General features: G+C 40.9%; 2 protein-coding genes across 2 annotated transcripts; both read left to right on the top strand.

Annotated features, from left to right (window-relative positions):
- The first annotated feature begins 14,457 nt into the window (after nucleotides 1–14,457).
- Nucleotides 14,458–15,411, top strand: LOC115682404 (cysteine-rich repeat secretory protein 38-like). The gene has a single exon (XM_030606618.2). It carries the CDS (start codon nucleotides 14,512–14,514, stop codon nucleotides 15,232–15,234), a length of 723 nt encoding a protein of 240 aa, XP_030462478.1. The 5' UTR covers nucleotides 14,458–14,511; the 3' UTR covers nucleotides 15,235–15,411.
- Nucleotides 15,412–19,861: 4,450 nt separating this feature from the next.
- Nucleotides 19,862–20,600, top strand: LOC115682403 (cysteine-rich repeat secretory protein 38-like). The gene has a single exon (XM_030606617.2). The coding sequence runs from the start codon at nucleotides 19,878–19,880 to the stop codon at nucleotides 20,598–20,600; it is 723 nt and encodes a 240-aa protein (XP_030462477.1). The 5' UTR covers nucleotides 19,862–19,877.
- The last annotated feature ends 817 nt before the right edge of the window (nucleotides 20,601–21,417 follow it).

The following is a 21,417-nucleotide window of genomic DNA, read 5'->3' as shown; positions in this document are numbered from 1 at the left end:
ACCTTAGTCCAAGCCATCCTTCAGATCCATGTGCCAAACTCCATTGGGGTAGACAAACTGATTTGGCATCTAGCTATCGATGGAATATTTTCTGTTAAATCTGCTTACAAACTCATAAAGTCGCCAAATGAAAATGGTAACAACCGCGGTATTTTTAACAAAATCTGGAAAGCTAGAGCTCATGAGCGACACAAAATGATGCTGTGGAGGATAGCGACTAACGTTTTACCTTGTCGAGCCAACTTGTTTCAATTGATCCACATCCCATACCCCTCTTGCCCGTTGTGTGGAGCTTCGGAGGAAAATACAGTACATTTGTTCACAAAATGTCCTCTAGCCCAAATTATGTGGAGACAGAGCCCATGGGGTATTATCTCGTCTGCTTGGAACTTCAGGTCTCCGGAAGAGATGGTGAATCACTTTTTTGATTCAGGAAAAATAGTACAGAGAACGGGAGTGGATTGCAAGCTCTTCACCCTCTATGCAGCAATTCTTTGCACTAGAATGTGGCGTTACAAGAATGCAAAGATTCATGATCATACTACTCTAGTTCCTTCTCAGGCCATTCAGATGGTCATACAAGATTTCTTGGAATATTCAAATATGTTCAGGAGGGAGGACAAAGTGAAGTTAAGCGAGGAACCGGATTTTATTGGGGTAAGGTCAAACTCTTGGATACCTCCATCAAATCAAGAGTTGAAATTTAATGTAGATGGTGCGTGGAAAGATAACAGAGGTGCCATAGGTATTATTGCACGATCGTATAGAGGCTCAGTTGTCCAAGCGTGGACAAGACGAGGAAGATGGAACTCGCCAGTGGAAGTGGAAGCTGCAGCTCTTCTTCTCGCATGCAAAGCTGCTCAATCTCTCGGCATCCACAAAGCGGTTTTTGAAAGTGATTGTAAGATGTTAATTGATGCTATTCAACAAAAGGGCATTTGTCCTTGGTGTATTCATGCTTTCGTCTCGGACTCTCGGTTATTTCTCAGCAACAACCCAGAATGGAGCTTCAAGTGGATCAACAGATCTAGTAATGTTGCTACTCATGAGCTTGCAAAATGGGCTTCTTTTCATTTAGGAAATGCATCATCTTTCTCTTTTAATGATCTCCCCTCTAAAGTCAAAAGCTTAGTGCTCGCGGAGTCTTCTTTTATTTATCATGTTGATGTAGGCTCCAACTCTTCTGTGTAATATTTGTACTTCTATGATGCAATGGAAGGTTCGATTTAGCAACAAAAAAAAAAAGGAGTTCTTCTCTGTGGCTGTTGTTCTCCCATCTCCCTTTTCTCCGTGATTCGCAGCAAATTCCTTTGTTCCAGTGAGCTTCTCACAAGAGCGATTGCATCGCTCTTGCTGCTCATTGCTGCTGTGTCGCTGCTGTTTGCTGCGGCACCACTGCTGTTTGCTGTTGTTCGTCGCTGTTCACTACTGTCTACTGCTCTTCATTGCTGCGCCGCTGCTATTCGTCATTGTTTGCTGCTGTTTATCGCTGTTCGCTGTTCACTGCTGCTCGTTGCAGTTCGCCGCTCGCTGCTATTCGTCGTTGCTGCTCACCGTTTGTTGCTGTTTCACTGTTGTTCATCGCTGACACTCGCTGCTTGCTGTTGCGTCACTGTTGCTGCTGCTCGCTATTGTTCATTGCTGCTGCACGTTGCTGTTCGCTGCTGCTGCATTCCTCTTCTTCTGCTGTGACTGTCTTGCTCACGACCTGCTGGTGTCTCCTCAAATCCACTGTTGCTGCCTTTCGTGACTTATCAAGTCTTTCCTCGGGGAAATCCTAAATAAGGTAATCAAGGTTTGACAAATTTCATGTAATGGTTTCATTTTAATATGTAGTTTTTAAACACATGATATGTAGTGATGAAACCTTAGGGTGTTCTAGTTGTTTCAGTGCATCAACAAAGACATATTTGGCTTTCGAACCTTTAGACACTAAGGTCAAACCCTAATATTGTCTTGCGTGGATTGCTATGGTTGAGTATGATATCAATGACGTGATTAATTTGGACGTCGTCATTGCGCAAATTTACACTCTAGGTTTTCACATTAGAGCCATGCATGGTTAGTCTCGTAACACATATAGGTTTCGAATATGCTAGTTTTATAATACATGTAGATTCAGGTTAGTTCATGGCTTTCATAAAAAAAAATCAAATAAGAAGGTTATTTAGAATCATTTAGATTGCATGTAGACCTAGGGTTAATTAGGCTTAGGTCATACAACACATGTCATTTAGAACTAAGTTTTAATAATTGTATCATGTAGATAGTTTTAGTTATTACATTACATGCGTCGTCCGCATTGCTCAGAGTTCAATATTAGTGGATAGTTCATTAGGCCATATTAGAGTCTTAGGTTTAAACCTGCTATTTTTAAAATAAAAATAATAGAAATAAATTCATGGTTTCTTTTAGGTCATTCATACACGTTAATGAACTTAGAAGTACATGCATGCATTATCGTGAGAGGAACCTTCGTTACCATTTAGTAAGTCCGTTAACCTTTCCTCTGGTGGTTCACCTCCGGGAAGGTCACGATAGCTTGGCGACTCCGCTGGAGACGTGAATTAAAATTCATAGTGGACTTAGGCCTGAATTTCTCTTTTCGAAAAATGTTTTTGTTTGGCAGTGCGGAATCAGGTACGCCACTAACGTTAGGTGTTAAATGATTTTGTAGATGGAAGTTATAAGGGGTGGAGTGTATGCTAACCCTTGTTTTGCAGAGAGGTGTTGTGAATGAATGCTTTAGTTTATTATTGAAGCGGTATATACATTGTATAAACTATTGTGCCTGTTTTACATGCTTTAGCACTACACCTTTGCACACACGTCCCGTGACCGGACCCGAGTCACATGCTAGGAAAACAATTAGGATGGTGTTAAGAGGTTTCGACCACGCCTGCAGACGCGCAGATTAAGAGCCGCCCTCTTTAACCCCGCTTTTTCTAGGTGTCGAAAGTGTTCGTCTTTACTCGCAGACCCGCGACAGTAAGGACAAACTTTCGACTAAGCCGGTATCAAGAGGACCCAATTTAGCCAGCAGACACGTCTGACTAGTCAATATATCCTCTTGGACTATAGTTTCAAGCCTTTTAGTATATCTCACCTATAGGCGTCAAACCTCACATGTACATACGCATGTCTTTGTGCTTTGCTAACCTCCATTGTCACTGTAAGTGTTCTATACTCCTTGTCCCTTTTTTTTATTACATCGTGTTTCCCAATCATTCCGTCTCGATCAATTATATGCCCTCCATGATCAAGTACAAACATTTTCAAATCAATGGGGCATTTGTTTTGATAGGTGTGGAATACCTCTTCAGTGGTACTTTCTAATGAAATCACTGCAAAAGACCATATCCCCGTTTGATCTGAAGATAAGTTGAGTGCTTTGTTTTCATTTCCAGAGACAGTCTCACTGAAGACCCCAATTCCCTTTTCTTTATCATTACACTGATTTTCGTTTTTTGAAATAAGGAAAATGACACTCAAGAAAAAGATGACCAAGAAATGGGTGCCCAAATGGAAGGATGACGACAAGATGGCACAGTTCCAACGTCGAGTGGACGAGTTGAGAATTGTACTGCTACAACTGTTGGATCGCCTAGACAACTTCGCTGCGACTCCACCTCTGCCTCCTGAGTCGTACTTGATAAACTGAACAAAGCCCACTGATGTCAACTCGAGCAGTAAAGTTGTAACAAGTGCTAGTTCTTCTCGAAAGCCGAATGCCTCGCTCCGGAAGAGGTATGAAGAGGGTGATCCAGAAGTCGGTACATTGAGACAACCAAGCGGCAAGTATGACTACCATATGCTATACTCTAGACCGCCGAGTGTTGACATTGACATCAAGGACATTATACCCACCGGATGGGATAATTTGCCAGATGATGAAGCTGTCTAAACGATAGGTGATGTCATTTACCATTGGAACAAGATGATAGGATGAGTTCGAATCGCCTAGAGAGGGAGCATTTTTAATTATTCGCACACTCCTTTGTGTATGAGTCTTTCTTGCTTTTCAGTTTTTTTTTTATTGCTTTTCAGGACGTGATTGCTTTCTAGCACTTTCCTTTTTCAATAATGTAGTTCATTCCTTTAGTTCAATAAAATTGCAGTTCATAAAAATGTTCATGTTTTGAGGGCATGTTGAAGTATACCAAACGAACCCTATGATGAAATCTCTTCGAAGGTTGGGCTTTTGCATAATCCCTCCAAAATTTGTGAAAATCAAAATTTTTGGCATGCATAACACCTCGCATTAAAAAAAAAGAAAAAAAGAAAACCTGTTGATACTTTGAAATAAAGGGGCTTGACAGATTCCGATGATCTAGCGGAGGAATAAACCCTTGAGTTTTTGCAAACCGAGTTGCAACTTGATATTGCCATTCATTATCTACCTTGGAACATTCTTGCATTCAAGATTCGAGGGAGGATTGACAACACATCATCAGGTCCTAACATATGCTCTTGTATTTTATGCAGATGTCAGAAATGCATTAGTTTTGCGGAGGCTAAATCACCTTCAAATGTGTCCTTGAGGAAATGGTGGTATTCGCTCCAATTTAAGCTTGAATTGCTTCGAAAATAGACTTATCTCTTTTTCTTTTTTTCTTTTTTAACAGAATTTGCAAAGATGGAAAAGATCAATGTGGGCAAATCTCATATTGATAAAGGATTGTCTCCTAATTGGGCGCGAAGCTATCTCCAAGAGTGAAAAGGAGTGTTCTCTCTTAAAAGTCCCTACACGCCAGTGACAGTCGACAAATTGGGGCAAGTTGATAGCAAATGTGGAGATCTAACAGAACGGAGAGTAAAAAGGATCACCCAACTTTTGAAGAATAGCGTATCCCAAGATCAATTATGGAAATAAAACCCCCTCTTTTTTTTTCAGGTGACAAGCTGAGGGGCATGTACGATCGGAGTCCTACAAGTGTCGATTGTTTCGAGGATGCCTCTTTGTCTAAATTGAGTAACAACTTAAAGAATGGACTTGAATGGGTGATTAGTCAAAGATCCAGAGTCCCAAATCTTTGTATAGAACCTCTATGAGCTCTCTTTTCAAAGAGGGACAAGGCACGACACCTAGTAGTTTTGATCTAACACTTGGTCTTTTGCATATATGCTTGTGTCTTTGTGGTAATCAAGTCTTTCATGATACAATGGCTTGTCTATCCAAAAATTGCAAGGTCACTTGTGATGAACCAATGAGTTGATGGAATGTTCAAACTTTCTCAAATGAGGTTTTGCATGATGTTTTGTCTATCTAAGTCACCAACCTCCTTTGAAATTTGTCTAGTCAGACGATTTAATGTATGACGTGTGGTGCTGAGAATGCCAAATGAGGCGTGTCAGGATGATGAAAGGCAAACTCTATCTTACACACAGTCCCTTATACACTGAGAGGTGAGCCTAGAAAAATTTTGTGTTCTCAAGGTCAAGGGTTTTCTCGTGAAAGGTATGCAACCCAAAATGATGAGGGGCATTCCATTTCTATACCCTAAATAGTACAAGTGATCCATCATTTCACCCATTTGAGCCTGAATGTTAGAAGAAATTCTTTCAAAGTAGCCATGTCAAGAACCGCCTTACATTGGGGCAAACTGGAGGTAAGGGTGACATTACAAGGTGAAAAATGGATAGAACTTTATTGCCTTCACTTGCATCAATCTTCGAGTGTTATTAATACATATGAACTCAAATGTGAATTTAAGTGCCTTAAAGTGATGAAGAGCATTTCCTTCTCTATCATACGCACTTTATCCCTTGCGTAACCCAATTGAGCCTGTAAATTCATTTCTCAAACCCGATTGGTGATCATCCCCTATACTGGGGCAAGGCAAATGAGTTACTACATTGAGTCAGCATGATTCGGAGCATCAACTAGAGATAAAGACCCTGAGAATTCAAAAGAACTAAATTGTTGATGGCACATTTGGTTGAGTCCTTTGGAGCACCGCAAGAAATGTGTCGAAGAAGAAAAAAGAGAAAAAAAAAAAAGAAAAGATGAAAAGAGAGGGGTGAAAGAAAAACTGTTGAAGCCCACTCGTTAAGGCTAAAAGCCAAGTTTGCGAAACTCATCCTCATGAAAAGGTGGTGATTTCGTAAAGATCAGTGTTACTCTCATGGTCGGTAAAGCATTTACACGAGAAGACAATCCTTGTTGAAAGAGAAGATTGGTAACGATGCCAAGATAATCACCAACTTCAAACATGCCAGCTGCAAAAGAAGTAGTCGCGCCCTCTGAAACTCATTCCCTTTGGTCCAAAACCATGGCAATTTGGCGCCTTCACTGGTATCCTCTCAATGCCTATATAAATGCATGCAAACAACACTCTCATCTCATTCTCATCACAGACTCAGCACGAAGGTGACACCACTTCATCTCACAGCACATATCTATCACATCTTTAAGTAACAACGTCTTCGGCCGGCTTTGTCTTGCTCTCGCTTTGTTCCGTCCTCCTCCTCCGGGCCGCCCTCGGCACCAACCCGCTCTTCCACTTTTGCTCCACCACCGAGAACTTCACCACGAACAGCCTGTACCAATCGAACCTTGACAAGCTCACCAGCTTCCTCTACACCAAGACCCCTTCCTCAGGCTTCAGCCTCGGCTCCGTTGGCCAGTACCAAGACCAGGTCTACGGCCTCGCACTGTGCTGAGGCGACACATCGCCCTCGGTCTGCAAGGCCTGCATGGCCGATGCTGGTGCCGAGATCCGCCGCCTCTGCCCACGCAACAAGGGGGCAATAATCTGGTACGACAACTGCATGTTCAAGTACCTCAACTCCGACTTCTTCGGCCAGATCGACAATGTCAACAAGTTCTACATGTGGAACCTGAACGACGTGAGCGACCCTGTGGCGTTCAATGGCAAGGTAAGGGGGATGCTGACCAGGCTGACTAAGGCAGCCTACTCGGTGCCGAGGCTGTACGCGACCGGAGAGCAGGGACAGGGGGGTAAGACGAAGCTGTATGGATTAGTGCAGTGTACGAGGGATCTGTCGCCGGCTGAGTGCAAGGAGTGTCTGGAGGGCGCAATCGGCGAGCTTCCAAGCTGCTGCGACGGGAAGGAAGGTGGGCGAGTGGTTGGCGGGAGCTGCAACTTTAGATTCGAGATTTACCCTTTTGTCAATGTTTAAGAGTCCTTAGCTCAAGGACCTAAGTGTGGTTTGATTATACCCTAGCTAGGGTGTTCCTAGCCTAATACATGGTAAATAAAGGGGAAAAGTCCCAATAAAGTTCTAAAAATACTGCACTCATACCGATTCAGTCCTTAACTTTTACTAATTCAGTCCTGAACTTTTGAACTGTGTCAAAAAAGTTCTAAACCATTAGATGAATTCATCAATATGCTCTGACTAGTTCTTGCACAAATGTTCACGTTATGTTTATTATAACGTAGCAAGGGCTATGCACAAGTCTATAATTTGTGGTTGTCATGACATAAGAGTGATTATACGTGGGTACATGATAGTGTGGTCTTTCACAAGTTGATGCCGACAACATTTTTGTCTAATAATTACATATAATCTTCCATCGCCATTTTCCCAATGTTATGTAGGTAAAAATGTTTTTGGAATGGTTGATGCGGAACTTATTATTATTATTGTGGAAACAACTTTTGCATTTGTGACGGTTCAATACCATAGGCAAAGAGAATTTCTGGGGTTGTGTCCAAATATTGACATATCTAATCGTGTCAATTTTTAAAATTGTATTACATATGAATGGTGTGTTAACATTTTTTTTTTGGTCGAGAATGGTGTGTTTACTTTAAAAAGGCCAAAACAAATAGGTTCCATGCAGTAGGAATTCTTTAAATCTTATATGGAGAATGAGTAAAGTCTAGTACACTCGATCTTGGTGGGCACATGCTCTAATATCACCACTTGTACCTTTAAACACATTGGCAAAAAAAATTAAAAAGAAAAATAACGAAAAAAAGGAAATCTACGACTCTCTCGCCCTACTCATAATTTCCCTCTCCTGGGTTCGAGCCGTGAGCTCAACTCATTGGCTGCCATCCCCTTCGTCCACGCCACCACGACGTCCACACCTTCTCGGACGTGGTATTCACTGCCCATCTCCATCACGAAGCCATTGCCGAGCCACCATGAACTCGAGAAAGCAGCCTCTCTCTCTCTCTCTCTCTCTCTCTCTCTCTCTCTCTCTCTCTCTCTCTCTCTCTCTCTCTCTCTCTCTCTCTCTCTCTCTCTCCAAACACACTACTAGCTTCTACAGCATCAAATCAAGGCCGATAGAAGGTCGTGAACCTCCGACGGTCGCAGATCGAGAGGCGGGTCTGTGGTTGCCTACCTCGAAATTGGCCTCGATGGGAGGTCGTGAGGGGGTGGGGAGAGAGACCAACGAGGACTTGGATAGTAATGACAGAGAGGTAGGGAGACGTGATGGTGAGGCCTTCGATGGCTTGGTGAGGCTAACGATGGCATAGAGAGAGGGCACAGGTTGCTGAGAACATATTACATACACACGAAGAAGAGAAAGGAGAGAGGAGTGGGGAAATTGTTGTTGCGACCTTCCCAGAGGTGAATCACTAAGGGAAAGTTAATGAATTACTAAGCAGGTTCGAACATTTACTCAATAAAGAGATGGTACCGTCGTTAGCATAGACTCTCTTAAGTTCATACTAATCACAATTTTGAGGTTTTAATTAAATTATTTAGACATGTAATTCAATTCGTTTAAGAGTAGCCACTAATCCATTATGAATCGATTAGAAACTCAAATAAAATGTGTGAGAATCACTTTATTTTTGCAAACTAAAAATTTAATGTTGGGGGGGGAGGGAGGGGAAGAAGAGAGAGCGAGAGAGAGACTAACGAGGGCTGGGATAGTACTAACAGAGAGGTAGGGAGTCACAGGGTGGGCTGACCTGGCGATGGCGAGGCCTTCGATGGCCAAAACGGCAGCTTGGTGAGGCTAACGATGGCGTAGAGAGTGGGCACAGGTGGTTGAGAACATTTTACATACACACGAAGGAGAGAAAGGTGTGGGGGAATTGTTGTCGTGATCTTCTCATAAGTGAATCACTAAGGGAAAGCTAATGAATTACTAAGCAGGTACGAATATTTACTCAATAAAGAGATGGTACCGTCGCCAGGAAAAATTCGCTTATGCATCTATTGAATAATTATTGGGACATATAAATCAATACACCTAGAGGTAGTCTCGAGAAAATCCAGCCAAGAAAATGAACATAGGGGGTGTTTGGTTGGGCTTTGCCAAGGAGCTTTGAGCCTCCAAAGCCCTTTGGGGGAATTATTTTGTGTTTGGTAAATTATTTTTGAAGCTCTTTGGCCAAATGTTGGCCTTCACAAGGCTGAAAGCTCAAGGCACCCCAGTCTTCACACTCAGTCACGCTCACCTCACCTTGCTCACCTCGCTCATCGATCTCCCTCACTCGACTCGCGACGCCTCGCTCGCCGACCTCGCCTCACTCTCCGGCCTCGCGTCGCCTCCTCTCCGGCCTCGCGTCGCCTCCTCGCTCGTCGACCTCCCTCGCTCGGCTTGCCGCGACTCAGGAACAGTTCTTCCTTTTTGCTTCTCAGCTGCGTGCGAGCCAGCGAGGTTGCTCGGAATCGCGAATCGCTGCCTTCTTTCCAAGTAAATCGAAGCTAAAGATCGTTCCTTTACTCGGGAATACCGCGGCGAAGCCGATCGGCGCGTCGTTTCCTCGCTTGTTCCGGCGGATTTGGTGCTGTTCCGCGGTTGTTGAGGCTTTATTTGGCTTGCTTACTGGTGGTAGTGAAGTGGGGGTGGGTCGTTTGCCTTCGGGTTTGTCGTGGGTCGGTTCGTTGCTTCGTTTGGCGAAGTGGGTGTGCATGGTCGGGGATCGATGTGATGAGGCTGAGTCCGTTTCTTGGTCGCCCTTTTGGTGTGTGTTTTGAGGGTTTTTTTTAGCTGCTTCGGCCTTGTTTGGTGCTGATGTGTGGGTTGAAATGTTGTCTTTGTCTTTGCGCATCTGGCGCTTGTGTGGGCATTTCGGTGGGCGATGATTGTTTAGCTCCTGGTTTTGTTTGTGGGTTTGCGAGATTCGTGTTAGAGTCATGAATTTGTTTGGGTTTTTTTGGGTTGATGCGCCGCTTTGCATAACTTTTTTTTTTGGGTTGGATTTAGATTTTGCGAGGCTTGCGAACTCTGTCGGTGTTGCTTCTCTCCAAGTAGAGAGGCAACTCTCGGCCCTTGTGAAGCAATGCTAGTTCCTGTTTTCGTGAACTGAAAAATGTGCTGCATACGATTGGGTTTTTCCTCTTTAGGTTATAGTTTTTTTGGTCCTTATGATGTAATATTTAAGGATAATGTATTTCATTCTTAGGGATATGTGATGTGTATTATAATGAAATGACTCCTTTTTTTTAAAATTTGTGAATATATTTCTATTATGTTATTCTCGTCGCGAAAATATAAAAGTTACCGTCATTATTGTTTTTACTTCAATTTTAAACAATTAAATTTAAAAAAACATAAATTGGTTACACCAAAGGACTTTCTAAATATATGTTTACCAAACAGCTTGCATTTCCCCAAAACACTTTTCAATGGATGTTTGCCAAACAGTCCTGCATTTCCCCAAAGCCCTTTGTGCTAAATGGCTTTTCATTTGGCCAAAGACTTTCCCCAAATGCCGAACCAAACAGGCCCATAGTCACCACTGCCCAGCAACCTTTAGCTGTCTCATAAATAATCAAGCATGGAACGTCACAATACGGATTTTTAACTTGATGACTTTGTACAGATGTTCACTACATCTAATCGTATTTGGGTTCAAAATGTACTAAAGCGCAAAATTTTAATTTACAACATTTTTCCCATCGAAACTAAAAAGTAAAACATCTTAAAATGATTTTTGTCTGTTTTATGATGTTATATTGTTTATTTGTAATCAAGTGTAAATGGGATTCTTTTATGAAGAAAATTATCTAAAAAGTCCTAAACCATTCGGTCCTAAACCTTTCAATTGTACAAATCTAATCCTATACCTTTTGACGATTTATCAATTTAGTCATAAACCTATCAATTACGTCAATTTAATCCTAAACCTTTTGGCGATTTGTCCATATAGTCATTCCGGCCAAATATCCAAATAATAGATTTAGGATTAAATTGACAAATCTTCAAAATGTTTAGGACTAAATCGACACAATTGAATGATTTATGATTGAATTGGCTGTGGTGCGATAGGTTTAGAACATTTGGACAATAATCCCTTCTTTTATGTGCTCTACAATACTTTACAATGACTAATGGTGTTTTCACCATAAGCAAGGGGAAAACGTTGTAAAATGTAAGATCTCATAATTTATGGTGTCATGGCATTTCATAATATATAAAAGTATTAATTCTTTTAATTGAATGAGGCCACGCTGATTTTCATAACTATTCTACAATGTCATAAAAACACAAACAAATGGATTCTATAGTACAATAAAAATCCCATTCTATAATTTCAAAAACTCTTCCAGTTGCCTACTCTTTGAAAAAGTTTCTTGTGGTCATAATTGCACCCATCTTCGTTGAATTAAGGACGAGACACACAGCTTCGGTTGATTCAACAAGTTATTGAGTCGCATGTCTTTACAAGCGCAAGATACGCTCTACACGAGAGAACTACTGTATTCAACAGGGAAAGTGACACAAATAGTTTATATACGATGTCGTTCGAAATTCGAAATCATTTGAATATTTCATAACCACGTGATTCGTTTTACCATGCCAGAGGTGGAATGGATAATTCTTCGTAGCGTAAATAATTCGCCGGGTCACAACGAAGATCAGAAGAAGTTCGAGATGGTCAGCGACGCTGACGAAGAGGACACTAGATACGTGCGTGATTACCTAAAATCACCAACTCTCTAGAATTCAAAATTCTGATTTGCCCAGTAAACGCAATTACCAGTCAAATGGGTTGTTTATCTGCCATTATCTTGGGGGATGTTGTCCTGGGTCATGCTCTGATGAATCAATCATGACTAAAATTATAAATTTGTTACATTATTTTATGTGCTAATGTTGGATGCCATTGTATTTAGCACTAATAGGTAATCACACAAGAAATATATTCATTTCTGTTAAAATATTACGGATCACTTGTTTTCGTGGTTTATATGCTCTTAATATACATGCGAGTCTTCCTCCATCTATCCGCTTAAACTTTTGGTTGGACTCTTCAATATGGTTTCAAATTCAGGTTCTGCCCCAATTCATATTGCGTGTGCGGCTCCCAGTTCATCAAATTGTTCGTGTCGTAAATTCGACTTGTGTGTGTGAAGCGCATTAAGGTATCCAATATCATTTGCTTACGGGATTCATATGTTTTTTTTATAAGTATGTGATCTACATTCACCTATCAGTTTAAGTTTTTGGATTGTACTATCCATCAATTTTCCGTGATACAAATCCGTTTGCACACACGGTGAAGGGACTTCTAGACTTGAGTAATTATCGAAAAATATGTCTGGACCCACAAAGAAAAAATGCATTGAAATATATGCAAGATGTGACCTCGTAATGCCTTCGAGAATCATACATGTGAAGAAGAACACAAATACGTACGAGGTAGTATTTGCTACTAGTCAAACCTTGATGTTTAGTCACTTTACTTTTCACCATTTGCCTCATAAGTCTAGCTTATTTGATAGACTTATCCAAAGATTGATTCTAGAAAGTGGAGACCCTTACGGGACAATTTGTAATTTTCTCTCGGGATATTTCTGCAAAATCAACTAAACTTTTTCAAATTAATACAAATATTACATGCACCTATACAAATTATACTGGTATAACTATAGGTACCTTCATCTCATTCATGGCTTATATGAATAAGGTTCGCGATTGAATAATTAGTACGGTATAGTTAGTACCCTTTCATTCGCGTTGTAATAGATTCTTATCATATTTCGCCAATTTCATTTACCGTTATTCCCCAACGTCAGTTTTTAAATTTTGCATGTAGAGATTATCTCTTTTCCCCTCTTGCTGTATGAAATGAACCTATTTCTAATTTTTCATTGTTATAGTAACCTTGCGACAGTATATAAAGTTGATAAGAAAAAGGAAGTAAGATACATGATTTCCAGTCAAATTTAAGTTGTTACTTCAAATGCGAGTTGAACACAATCGGAAACACAGATTGTGCAACATAGCAATGCAGCTAAAGCAAATTATATTTCAGGTTAGTAGAACAAGAAAAGAAGCGGCAAAAGAACACTACAAGTGCCATAACTTGTGTACGGCGCTCACTTTAGTGCCATAATTTTTTTTTTGGATCACTTTAGTGCTAAAATTTTTGAAAAATGATCACTTAAGTGCTAAAATTTTTGAAAAACGATCACTTAAGTGCCAACTCCGGTGCCGTACACAATTTTTCGCCGGAAATCTGACGTGGCATTTTTTTTATTAATTTCTGAAGCTGACGTGACTCGCCGGAGTCTCGCCGGAGATTGGCACTTAAGTGATCGTTTTTCAAAAATTTTAGCACTTAAATGTTCGTTTTTCAAAAATTTTAGCACTTAAGTGATCGTTTTTCAAAAATTTTAGCACTAAAGTGATCCAAAAAAAAGTTATGACACTTAAGTGATCGTTTTTCCTCCGACTTGGCACTAAAGTGATCCGAAAAAAAGTTATGGCACCAAAGTGAGCGCCGTACACAAGTTATAGCACTTATAGTGTCCTTTTGCCGAAAAGAAGCACTTGGTGTGCTAATCCATTATCTCATACCTACAAATTTTAATGATAACAACTCTCAAGGGCCACAGACTTGTGTGATTCTATAATTACACGATCTGATCAGATAAAAATCGTCACAGTCGACAGAGGATGGCGTTAGCCATTAATTACCCCTCGGCACTCCTAACCACGTTAAAAAACCACTTCATATGGTAATTTTAATTTAACTTGGTCATAATTTGTTATGGCATAGTATTTGATAAACCAATCTTTACACCGGTAATGCTACTGTTCCTACCTATAGTATGATGATGATTGCCTTGTCACATTTTGTTTCTTTGCATATGATACTTATTTCAGAGCTCAAGTTGTTGTCTCGAAAACATCTTTTTGCATGATTTACCCTTTTAATGCGTAGCGAAGCCTCCCACATCAACTTAATTATACAAGTGCGCGAACAATTTCTTGCGAAAACCGGCCTTCGCTCCCTATAATCAATCCCATGCGGAAGATTTTTTCGCGAATTATCTTTGGTTGAATACAATACAATAGTTTCTCAAGTTGTCGTTGCCCGCATTTTCCGCGAAGTTCTCCGCGAGCTAATCCAACTAAAAATCGAACATGCGAAGCTGCAAAAGAAAAAATCGCGCCCTTTGAAACTTCTTCCCTTTGGTCCAAAACCATGACAATTTCAAGCCTTCACTGATCTCCTCTCAATGCCTATATAATATGCACGCAAATAACATTCTCATCACAAACACAACACGAAGGTGACACCACTTCATCTCACAGCTCATACACATCAAACTATAAGTAACAATATGTCTTCGGCCCGCTTCGTCTTGCTGTCGCTTTGTTCTACCCTCCTCCTTCGGGCCGCTCTCGGCGCCTTCCCGTTCTACCACGTTTGCTCGACCTCCGGTAACTTCACTGCCAACGGCCTTTATGAATCCAACCTCAACAAGCTCACCAGCTTCCTGTACACCAAGACCCCTTCCTCGGGCTTCGGCCACGGCTCCATCGGCCAGTACCCAGACCAGGTCTACGGCCTCGCGCTGTGCCGAGGCGACCAATCGGCCTCAGACTGCAAGGCCTGCGTGGCCGATGCTGGTGCCGAGATCCGCCGCCGCTGCCCTCGCAACAAGGGGGCGGTAATGTGGTTCGACGAGTGCATGTTCAAGTACCTCGACACCGACTTCTTCGGCCAGATCGACAATGCCAACAGGTTCTCCTTCTATAACATTAACAACGTGAGCGACCCTGAAGCGTTCAACAGCAAGGTAACGGGGCTGCTGACCGGGCTGGTCGAGGAGGCTTACACGGTGCCGAAGCTGTACGCGACCGGAGAGATGGGACTGGAGGATAAGATGAAGCTGTACGGATTGGTGCAGTGTACAAGGGACCTGTCGGCGACGGAGTGCAAGGAGTGTTTAGAGGGCGCGATCGGCAAGCTTCCGAGCTGTTGCGACGGGAAGGAAGGTGGACGAGTGCTTGGCGGGAGCTGCAACGTTAGATACGAGATTTACCCTTTTGTCAACGTTTAAGAGTCCTAGCTCAAGGACCTTAGTATGGTTTGATTATTCCCTAGCTAGGGTGTTCCTAGCGTAAATAAAGTGAAGGCGAGTGTGGGAGTTTACCTGACACTCTTTCATTAAATGAATGGATTATATAGGCTGTTTGCATATAGAAGTTTGATGTATTCATCAATATGCCATCACTAATTTCTTACACAAACGTTCTCGTTATGTTTTAAGTTAGCATAACCGGTGTTATGCAAAAGTCTACATTCTGTAATTGTCATTACATAAGTGTGATAGTGCACGCGCGCGTGTGTATATATTTGTGTGTGTGTATATATATATTAATAATCCAATCTTCCACAACTTGATACGAAATGATTGATGCAGAACGCACTACTATTGTGAAAATTTCTTTAGGGTTTTGTGACCATTCAATACCCTAGGCAAAGAAAATTTCGGTGATTGTGTCCAAATATTGACCTACCCAATTACGTCTATATTTTTAAATGTATTACATATGAACCGTACGCTTACAAAAATGAACAAATAAAAATATTTTCAGCAACTACAGAAATAGTTAGGTATAGATTATTGTCGATAATGAAAATATTTTTCGTTGAATTTCTAAGTGAAATAACCAATCAATTTTTGAAAAATATTTTTCAAATCTCGAGTTTACGGTGAAACAAACGGACCCTTTCTTCTCCATGGTCACCGACATATATAGCTAAGGTTTATATTTCCTTCGATCAGGATCTTGACGGGCACATGCTCTAATATCACCTGCATCCAACTTTAAAGACATAATCCAATAACTGAATAAGAAAAATGAAGGAAAAGTAGGAATCTATTGCTCTCTCTTCCCACTCATAGTTTCTCTCTACCGAGTCCGAGCCGAAAGCTACACTCGTTACAATAAAAAAGTAAATGGGTAGTGACACAAATGGTTCTTAAACTTTAGCACAATATGCAATAGGGTCCCCGAATCTAAAATTTGTTCAATGTGGTTTTTGAACTTTTGGTACATGTTTAATTTAGCCCCTGAACTGTATGAAAATGTTCAACTTGATTTAATAGAAAGTTAATAGTGAACATTTTCATACAGTCAAAGAACTAAATTGAACATGCACCAAAAGTTCAAGGGCCACATTTAACAAATTAAAAGTTCAAGAACAATATTGCACATTGAGCTAAATTTCAGGGATCACGGTGACTAAATTTAAAGTTTATAGATGGAGCCAAAGTTCAGCGACTATTTGTGTCATTCACCCAAAAGAAAACCTCGTTTACTGTAGTTGTGCCCGTGTCCACGGCCACGAGAATTGACATCTTTTCGGAAGGTGGACATGGATTCATTTCTTTGGAGCTTAATCTAATTTGACTAGTATAGGGCACTTTAGCAATCCAATATAAGTAAGCAATAACACTATTAGAGAGAATGGTACTACACGGGGTTATCCAAAAAAGAATTATACATTGTATTTATATTGAAAATGAGACTGACTTTGTGTCAACTCGTGCGCAGGTACAGACACTATAATTTCGTCATTCGACTTCGAGCTAGTTTCGCCATTTTGTTTTTTTCTGAAGTTAAAGCCATAAAAGCAAGGAAAGCTGCGGCCAAATTAAGGTCAACACCGTCGTTTTAGCCATTAGTCAACCTCCCCTCCTCTAGAAAGGTTGACTTCCGATGAGATAAGAGCTCATAATTGTAAAGGGGACCCGCAAATTTTGTTTTTTTATTTTTTATTTTTATTTTTCCTCCATTGCACCATTCAATAGAATCTAGAATCTGCGACGTCGCCCTCTTGCTGAGCCTAAAGGATATTCTTGCGGCAATTAAGTCCATACATGGCCGATCACAATTGCAATGACAAATGAGAGAAAAGGAAGGTTATGTTTGTTCTTTTGATATTAACTGGGATTGAAGCGTGCCCTATGTTTGACGTATATTTATGGTTAGCTGAAAACTCTCTATTAAGGAGTATTCTTAGAAATATTAGTAGATATTAGGGTTATTATATGACACTTTGTTATCTTATAAGATAGCTAATTTTCTTATTAGATTGCACTATTTCCTTTCATATGCATATTGTTCGGGTTTAAATGTGCTTCTCTAATAAAGTGTAATGTCAAGTGGGAAAATTACCAAAAAAGTCCTCAACCTTTTGCAGTTGTGCCAATTCAGTCCTAAACCTTTTTTTTTTTGTCAATTCAGTCCTAAACCTTTTGTAAACCAGCCAATTCAGTCCTTTTGGCCGGGCAGCGCTAACGTGGACGCCGGCCGGCAGCCCGTCAGCCGGCCAGCGGCCATGTCAACGCCGGCAGGCCAAAAGGACTGAATTGGCTGGTTTGCAAAAGATTTAGGACTGAATTGGCCAAAAAAAAAAGGTTTAGGACTAAATTGGCACAACTGCAAAAGGTTGAGGACTTTTTTGGTAATTTTCCCAATGTCAAGTCAATTGAGTAAAGATATAGTCTTTATTGATTTTCTCTCTTTCTCTCTTGAATATCCTAGAATAGTTACACCATAACCCCATAAGATCATGATTAGATATCAATTCGAGGTGAAAAATTTCTTCGGAGTAGGGAATGCCGATCCATGGAGAGTTTTGCAACATTGATTTACTACGATCAGCGGTTCTCGTGGACCGTCTTTGTATCCTAGGGCCACGCCATATAAGTGTTCCCAAACCATGTGTACTTGCCCTATGCGATCAAAGTGGGAGAGACGTTCTGGCATTGGAGAAAAGGAGAAGCGAAAATCCATTAACGGAAGCGTACATTTTCAATCTGGTTATGTGTGCCAGACCCACGTGAGATCTCCAAGAGCAAGGACAGTAATACGAAAATAAGCGATCCAATAATAAAATAAGATAATAAATTAATCACCGAATTTATGTGGTTCGATCGATATGACCTACGTTCGGAGAGAGCAGCAAATAATTCCACTATAAATTAAATGATACGACGGAAATTACAACCACACTAGAGTTACTCAAAGTGTTTCCAATCTCCAATTACATCCAAGAAACAACAAATGTTTAGCCCTATAATTCTTCAAGAAATAACATCTCGATTTCACAAAAAGAATCCATAAATATTACTAAGCTTTAATGAGAATGAAGGGCCTAGTCTGCTAATTTATTCTCTCATACATACAAATTGTAATGATAATGACTGTCAAAAGTCATAGACCTTTGTAATCCCGTAATTACCCAATCTGATCAAATAGGAATCATTACAGTCGAAAGAGGACTTCACTAGCAATTAACTAGCCCTCGCCACTCCCAAAAACACCACAAAAATACTTTAAATGGCAATTCTATTAAACTTGGTCATATTTTGCTATGGCATGGTAATGAATGGCCGTATAAAACTGCGCAAATCAATTTGATCAACCGATCTTTACATCGATAATGCTACTGTTCCTACCTATAGTGTGATGATGATTGCCTTGTCACATTTTGTTTTCTTTCCATGGGATACTTATTTCAGAGCACAAAGTTGTGGTCACGTGATCATCCCCCAGACACATAGAAACGGATGAACAGCTAATCAAAGCATAGCAAATACCAAGTCTGCGAAGTGGGTAGAGGTACAGAGAATAGCACAGCCCACGGCAGTTTGTCTCCTTTTTCCATCGAAGATTGCCCTGTCATGTTTAGCTAACTTTGATAGTCATTAGCCCTAAAGTAGACCTTCATCTTTCTGCTTAATTTATATGGCATCTTCCATCACCATTTTGCCAATCACCATTTTGCCAATGTTATGTATGTAGAAATGTTTTCGGAATGGTTGGTGCAAAACTTATTATTATTGTGGAAATACCTTTTTAGTTTGTGACCATTCAATATTCTAGGTCAATGTCCATGAGTCAAGCTCTAACTGGATATTGGGAGAAAAAAAATGCACATCACCTCAGCAAATGACGTGGCGCTTTGAAACCACCGAATATTTTCTCCTATTTCAGAGCACAAAGTTGTGGTCCCTTGATCATCCCCTAGACATATAGAAAGAGATGTACAGCTAATCAAAGCATAGCAAATACCAAGTCTGTGAAGTTGGTAGAGATAGAGAGAATGGCGTAGCCCACGGCAGTTTATCTCCTTTTTCCATCGAAGATTGCCTTGTCATGTTTAGCTTACTTTGATACAGTCATTAACCCTAAAGTGGACCTACATCTTTCTGCATAATTTACCCTTTTAATGCGTAGGGAAGCATCGTACGTCGACTTAATTATACAAGTGCGAGAACAATTTCTTGCAAGAATGGACCTTCTCTCCCCAAAATCAATCCGATACATTAGACTATTTCACGAGTCATCTTTAGTTGTTGTAGCCCACATTTGCGGCCAAGTGTTCTGCGAGCTAATCCACCTTAATTTAACCCCATCTCTCTTATAATATTCCAACGACGCCACCCAAGAATGAAGATTTCTACGCACTCAAAATCGAGCATGCGAGCTGCAAAAGAAAAAGTCGTACCCTTTGAAGCTCCTTCCCTTTGGTCAAACCACGACAATTGACAACTTCAGTGTTATCCTCTCAATGGCTATATATATGCATGCAAATAACATACTCAATCTCATTCTCATCACAAACACAACACAAAGGTGACACAACTTCATTTCACAGCATATCTTATATCGAATCTTGAGTAACAATATGTCTTCGGCTCGCTTTGTCTTGCTCTCGCTTTGTTCCGTCCTCCTCCTCCAGGCCGCCCTCGGTGCCAACCCTCTCTTCCACTTCTGCTCTACCTCCGAGAACTTCACCGCAAACAGCCCATACGAATCAAACCTCAACAAGCTCACCAGCTTCCTCTACACCAAGACCCCTTCCTCAGGCTTCGGCCTAGGCTCCATCGGCCAGTACCAAGACCAGGTCTACGGCCTCACACTGTGCCGGGGCGACACGTCACCCTTGGACTGCAAGGCCTGCATTGCCGACGCTGGCGCCGAGATCCGCCGCCGCTGCCCTCGCAACAAGGGGGCAATAATCTGGTACGACAAGTGCATGTTCAAGTACCTCGACACCGACTTCTTCGGCCAGATCGACAATGCCAACAGATTCTCTATCTATAACGTGAACAACGTGAGCGACCCTGAGGCGTTCAACAGCAAGGTAAGGGGGTTGCTGACCGGGCTGGTCGAGGAGGCTTACGCGATGCCAAAGCTGTACGCCACTGGAGAGATGGCACTGGAGGGTGAGACGAAGCTGTACGGATCGGTGCAGTGTACGAGGGATCTGTCGGCGACTGAGTGCAAGGAGTGTTTGGAGGGCGCAATCGGCGAGCTTCCGAGCTGCTGCGACGGGAAGGAAGGTGGGCGAGTGGTTGGCGGGAGCTGCAACTTTAGATACGAGATTTACCCTTTTGTCAATGTTTAAGAGTGCTTAGCTATAGGACCTGAGTTTGTTTAATTATTCCCCGGCTAAGGTTGTTCCTAGTGTAAGATATGGTGAATAAAGTGAAGGCGCGTGTCGGAATTTACCTGACACTCTTTCATTAAATGAATTGATTATATAGGTTGTTTGCATATAGATATCTGATGTATTCAACTATTCATCAATATGCCATTACTAATTTCTTACACAAAGTTAGCATAACCGAGGCTATGCACATATCTACATTCTGTGATTGTCATTACAAGAGAGTGATATATATAAAATAACAATCCGATCTTCCACAAGTTGATACCTACAATGCTGTAGTATGCAAATTATATGGGGTTAGAAATGCTTTCGGAATGGTTGATGCAGAACTCATTATTATTGTGAAAATATCTTTAGCGTTTGTGACAATTCAATAACCTAAGCAAAGAGAATTTCGGTGGTTGTGTCGAAATATTGACCTACCCAATTACGTCTATTTTTTTTAAAAAGGTATTACAAATGAATCATATGCTTACAAAATGAACGAATAAAAATATTTTCATCAATTACGGAAATAGTTAAATATAAATTGTTATCGATAATGAAAACATTTTTTGTTGTATTTCTAAGTGATATAATCAATTATTTTTTTAAAAATATTTTTCAAATCTCAAGTTATCAATGAAACAAATGCACCTTCTCTTCTCCATGGTCACCGACATATATAGCTAAGGTTTATATTTTCCTTCGATCAGGATCTTGATGGGCACATGCTCTAATATCACCTACATCCAACTTTAAACGCATAATCCGATAACTGAAAAAGAATAAT

This window comes from Syzygium oleosum, unplaced genomic scaffold (assembly GCF_021117445.2).
Source record: "Syzygium oleosum isolate NSW1041296 unplaced genomic scaffold, Sole_v2.1 Sole_v2.23, whole genome shotgun sequence".
NCBI lineage: Eukaryota > Viridiplantae > Streptophyta > Magnoliopsida > Myrtales > Myrtaceae > Syzygium > Syzygium oleosum.
Note: the sequence above shows the minus strand (reverse complement) of the source record. Positions and strands in the feature narration are given on the sequence as shown.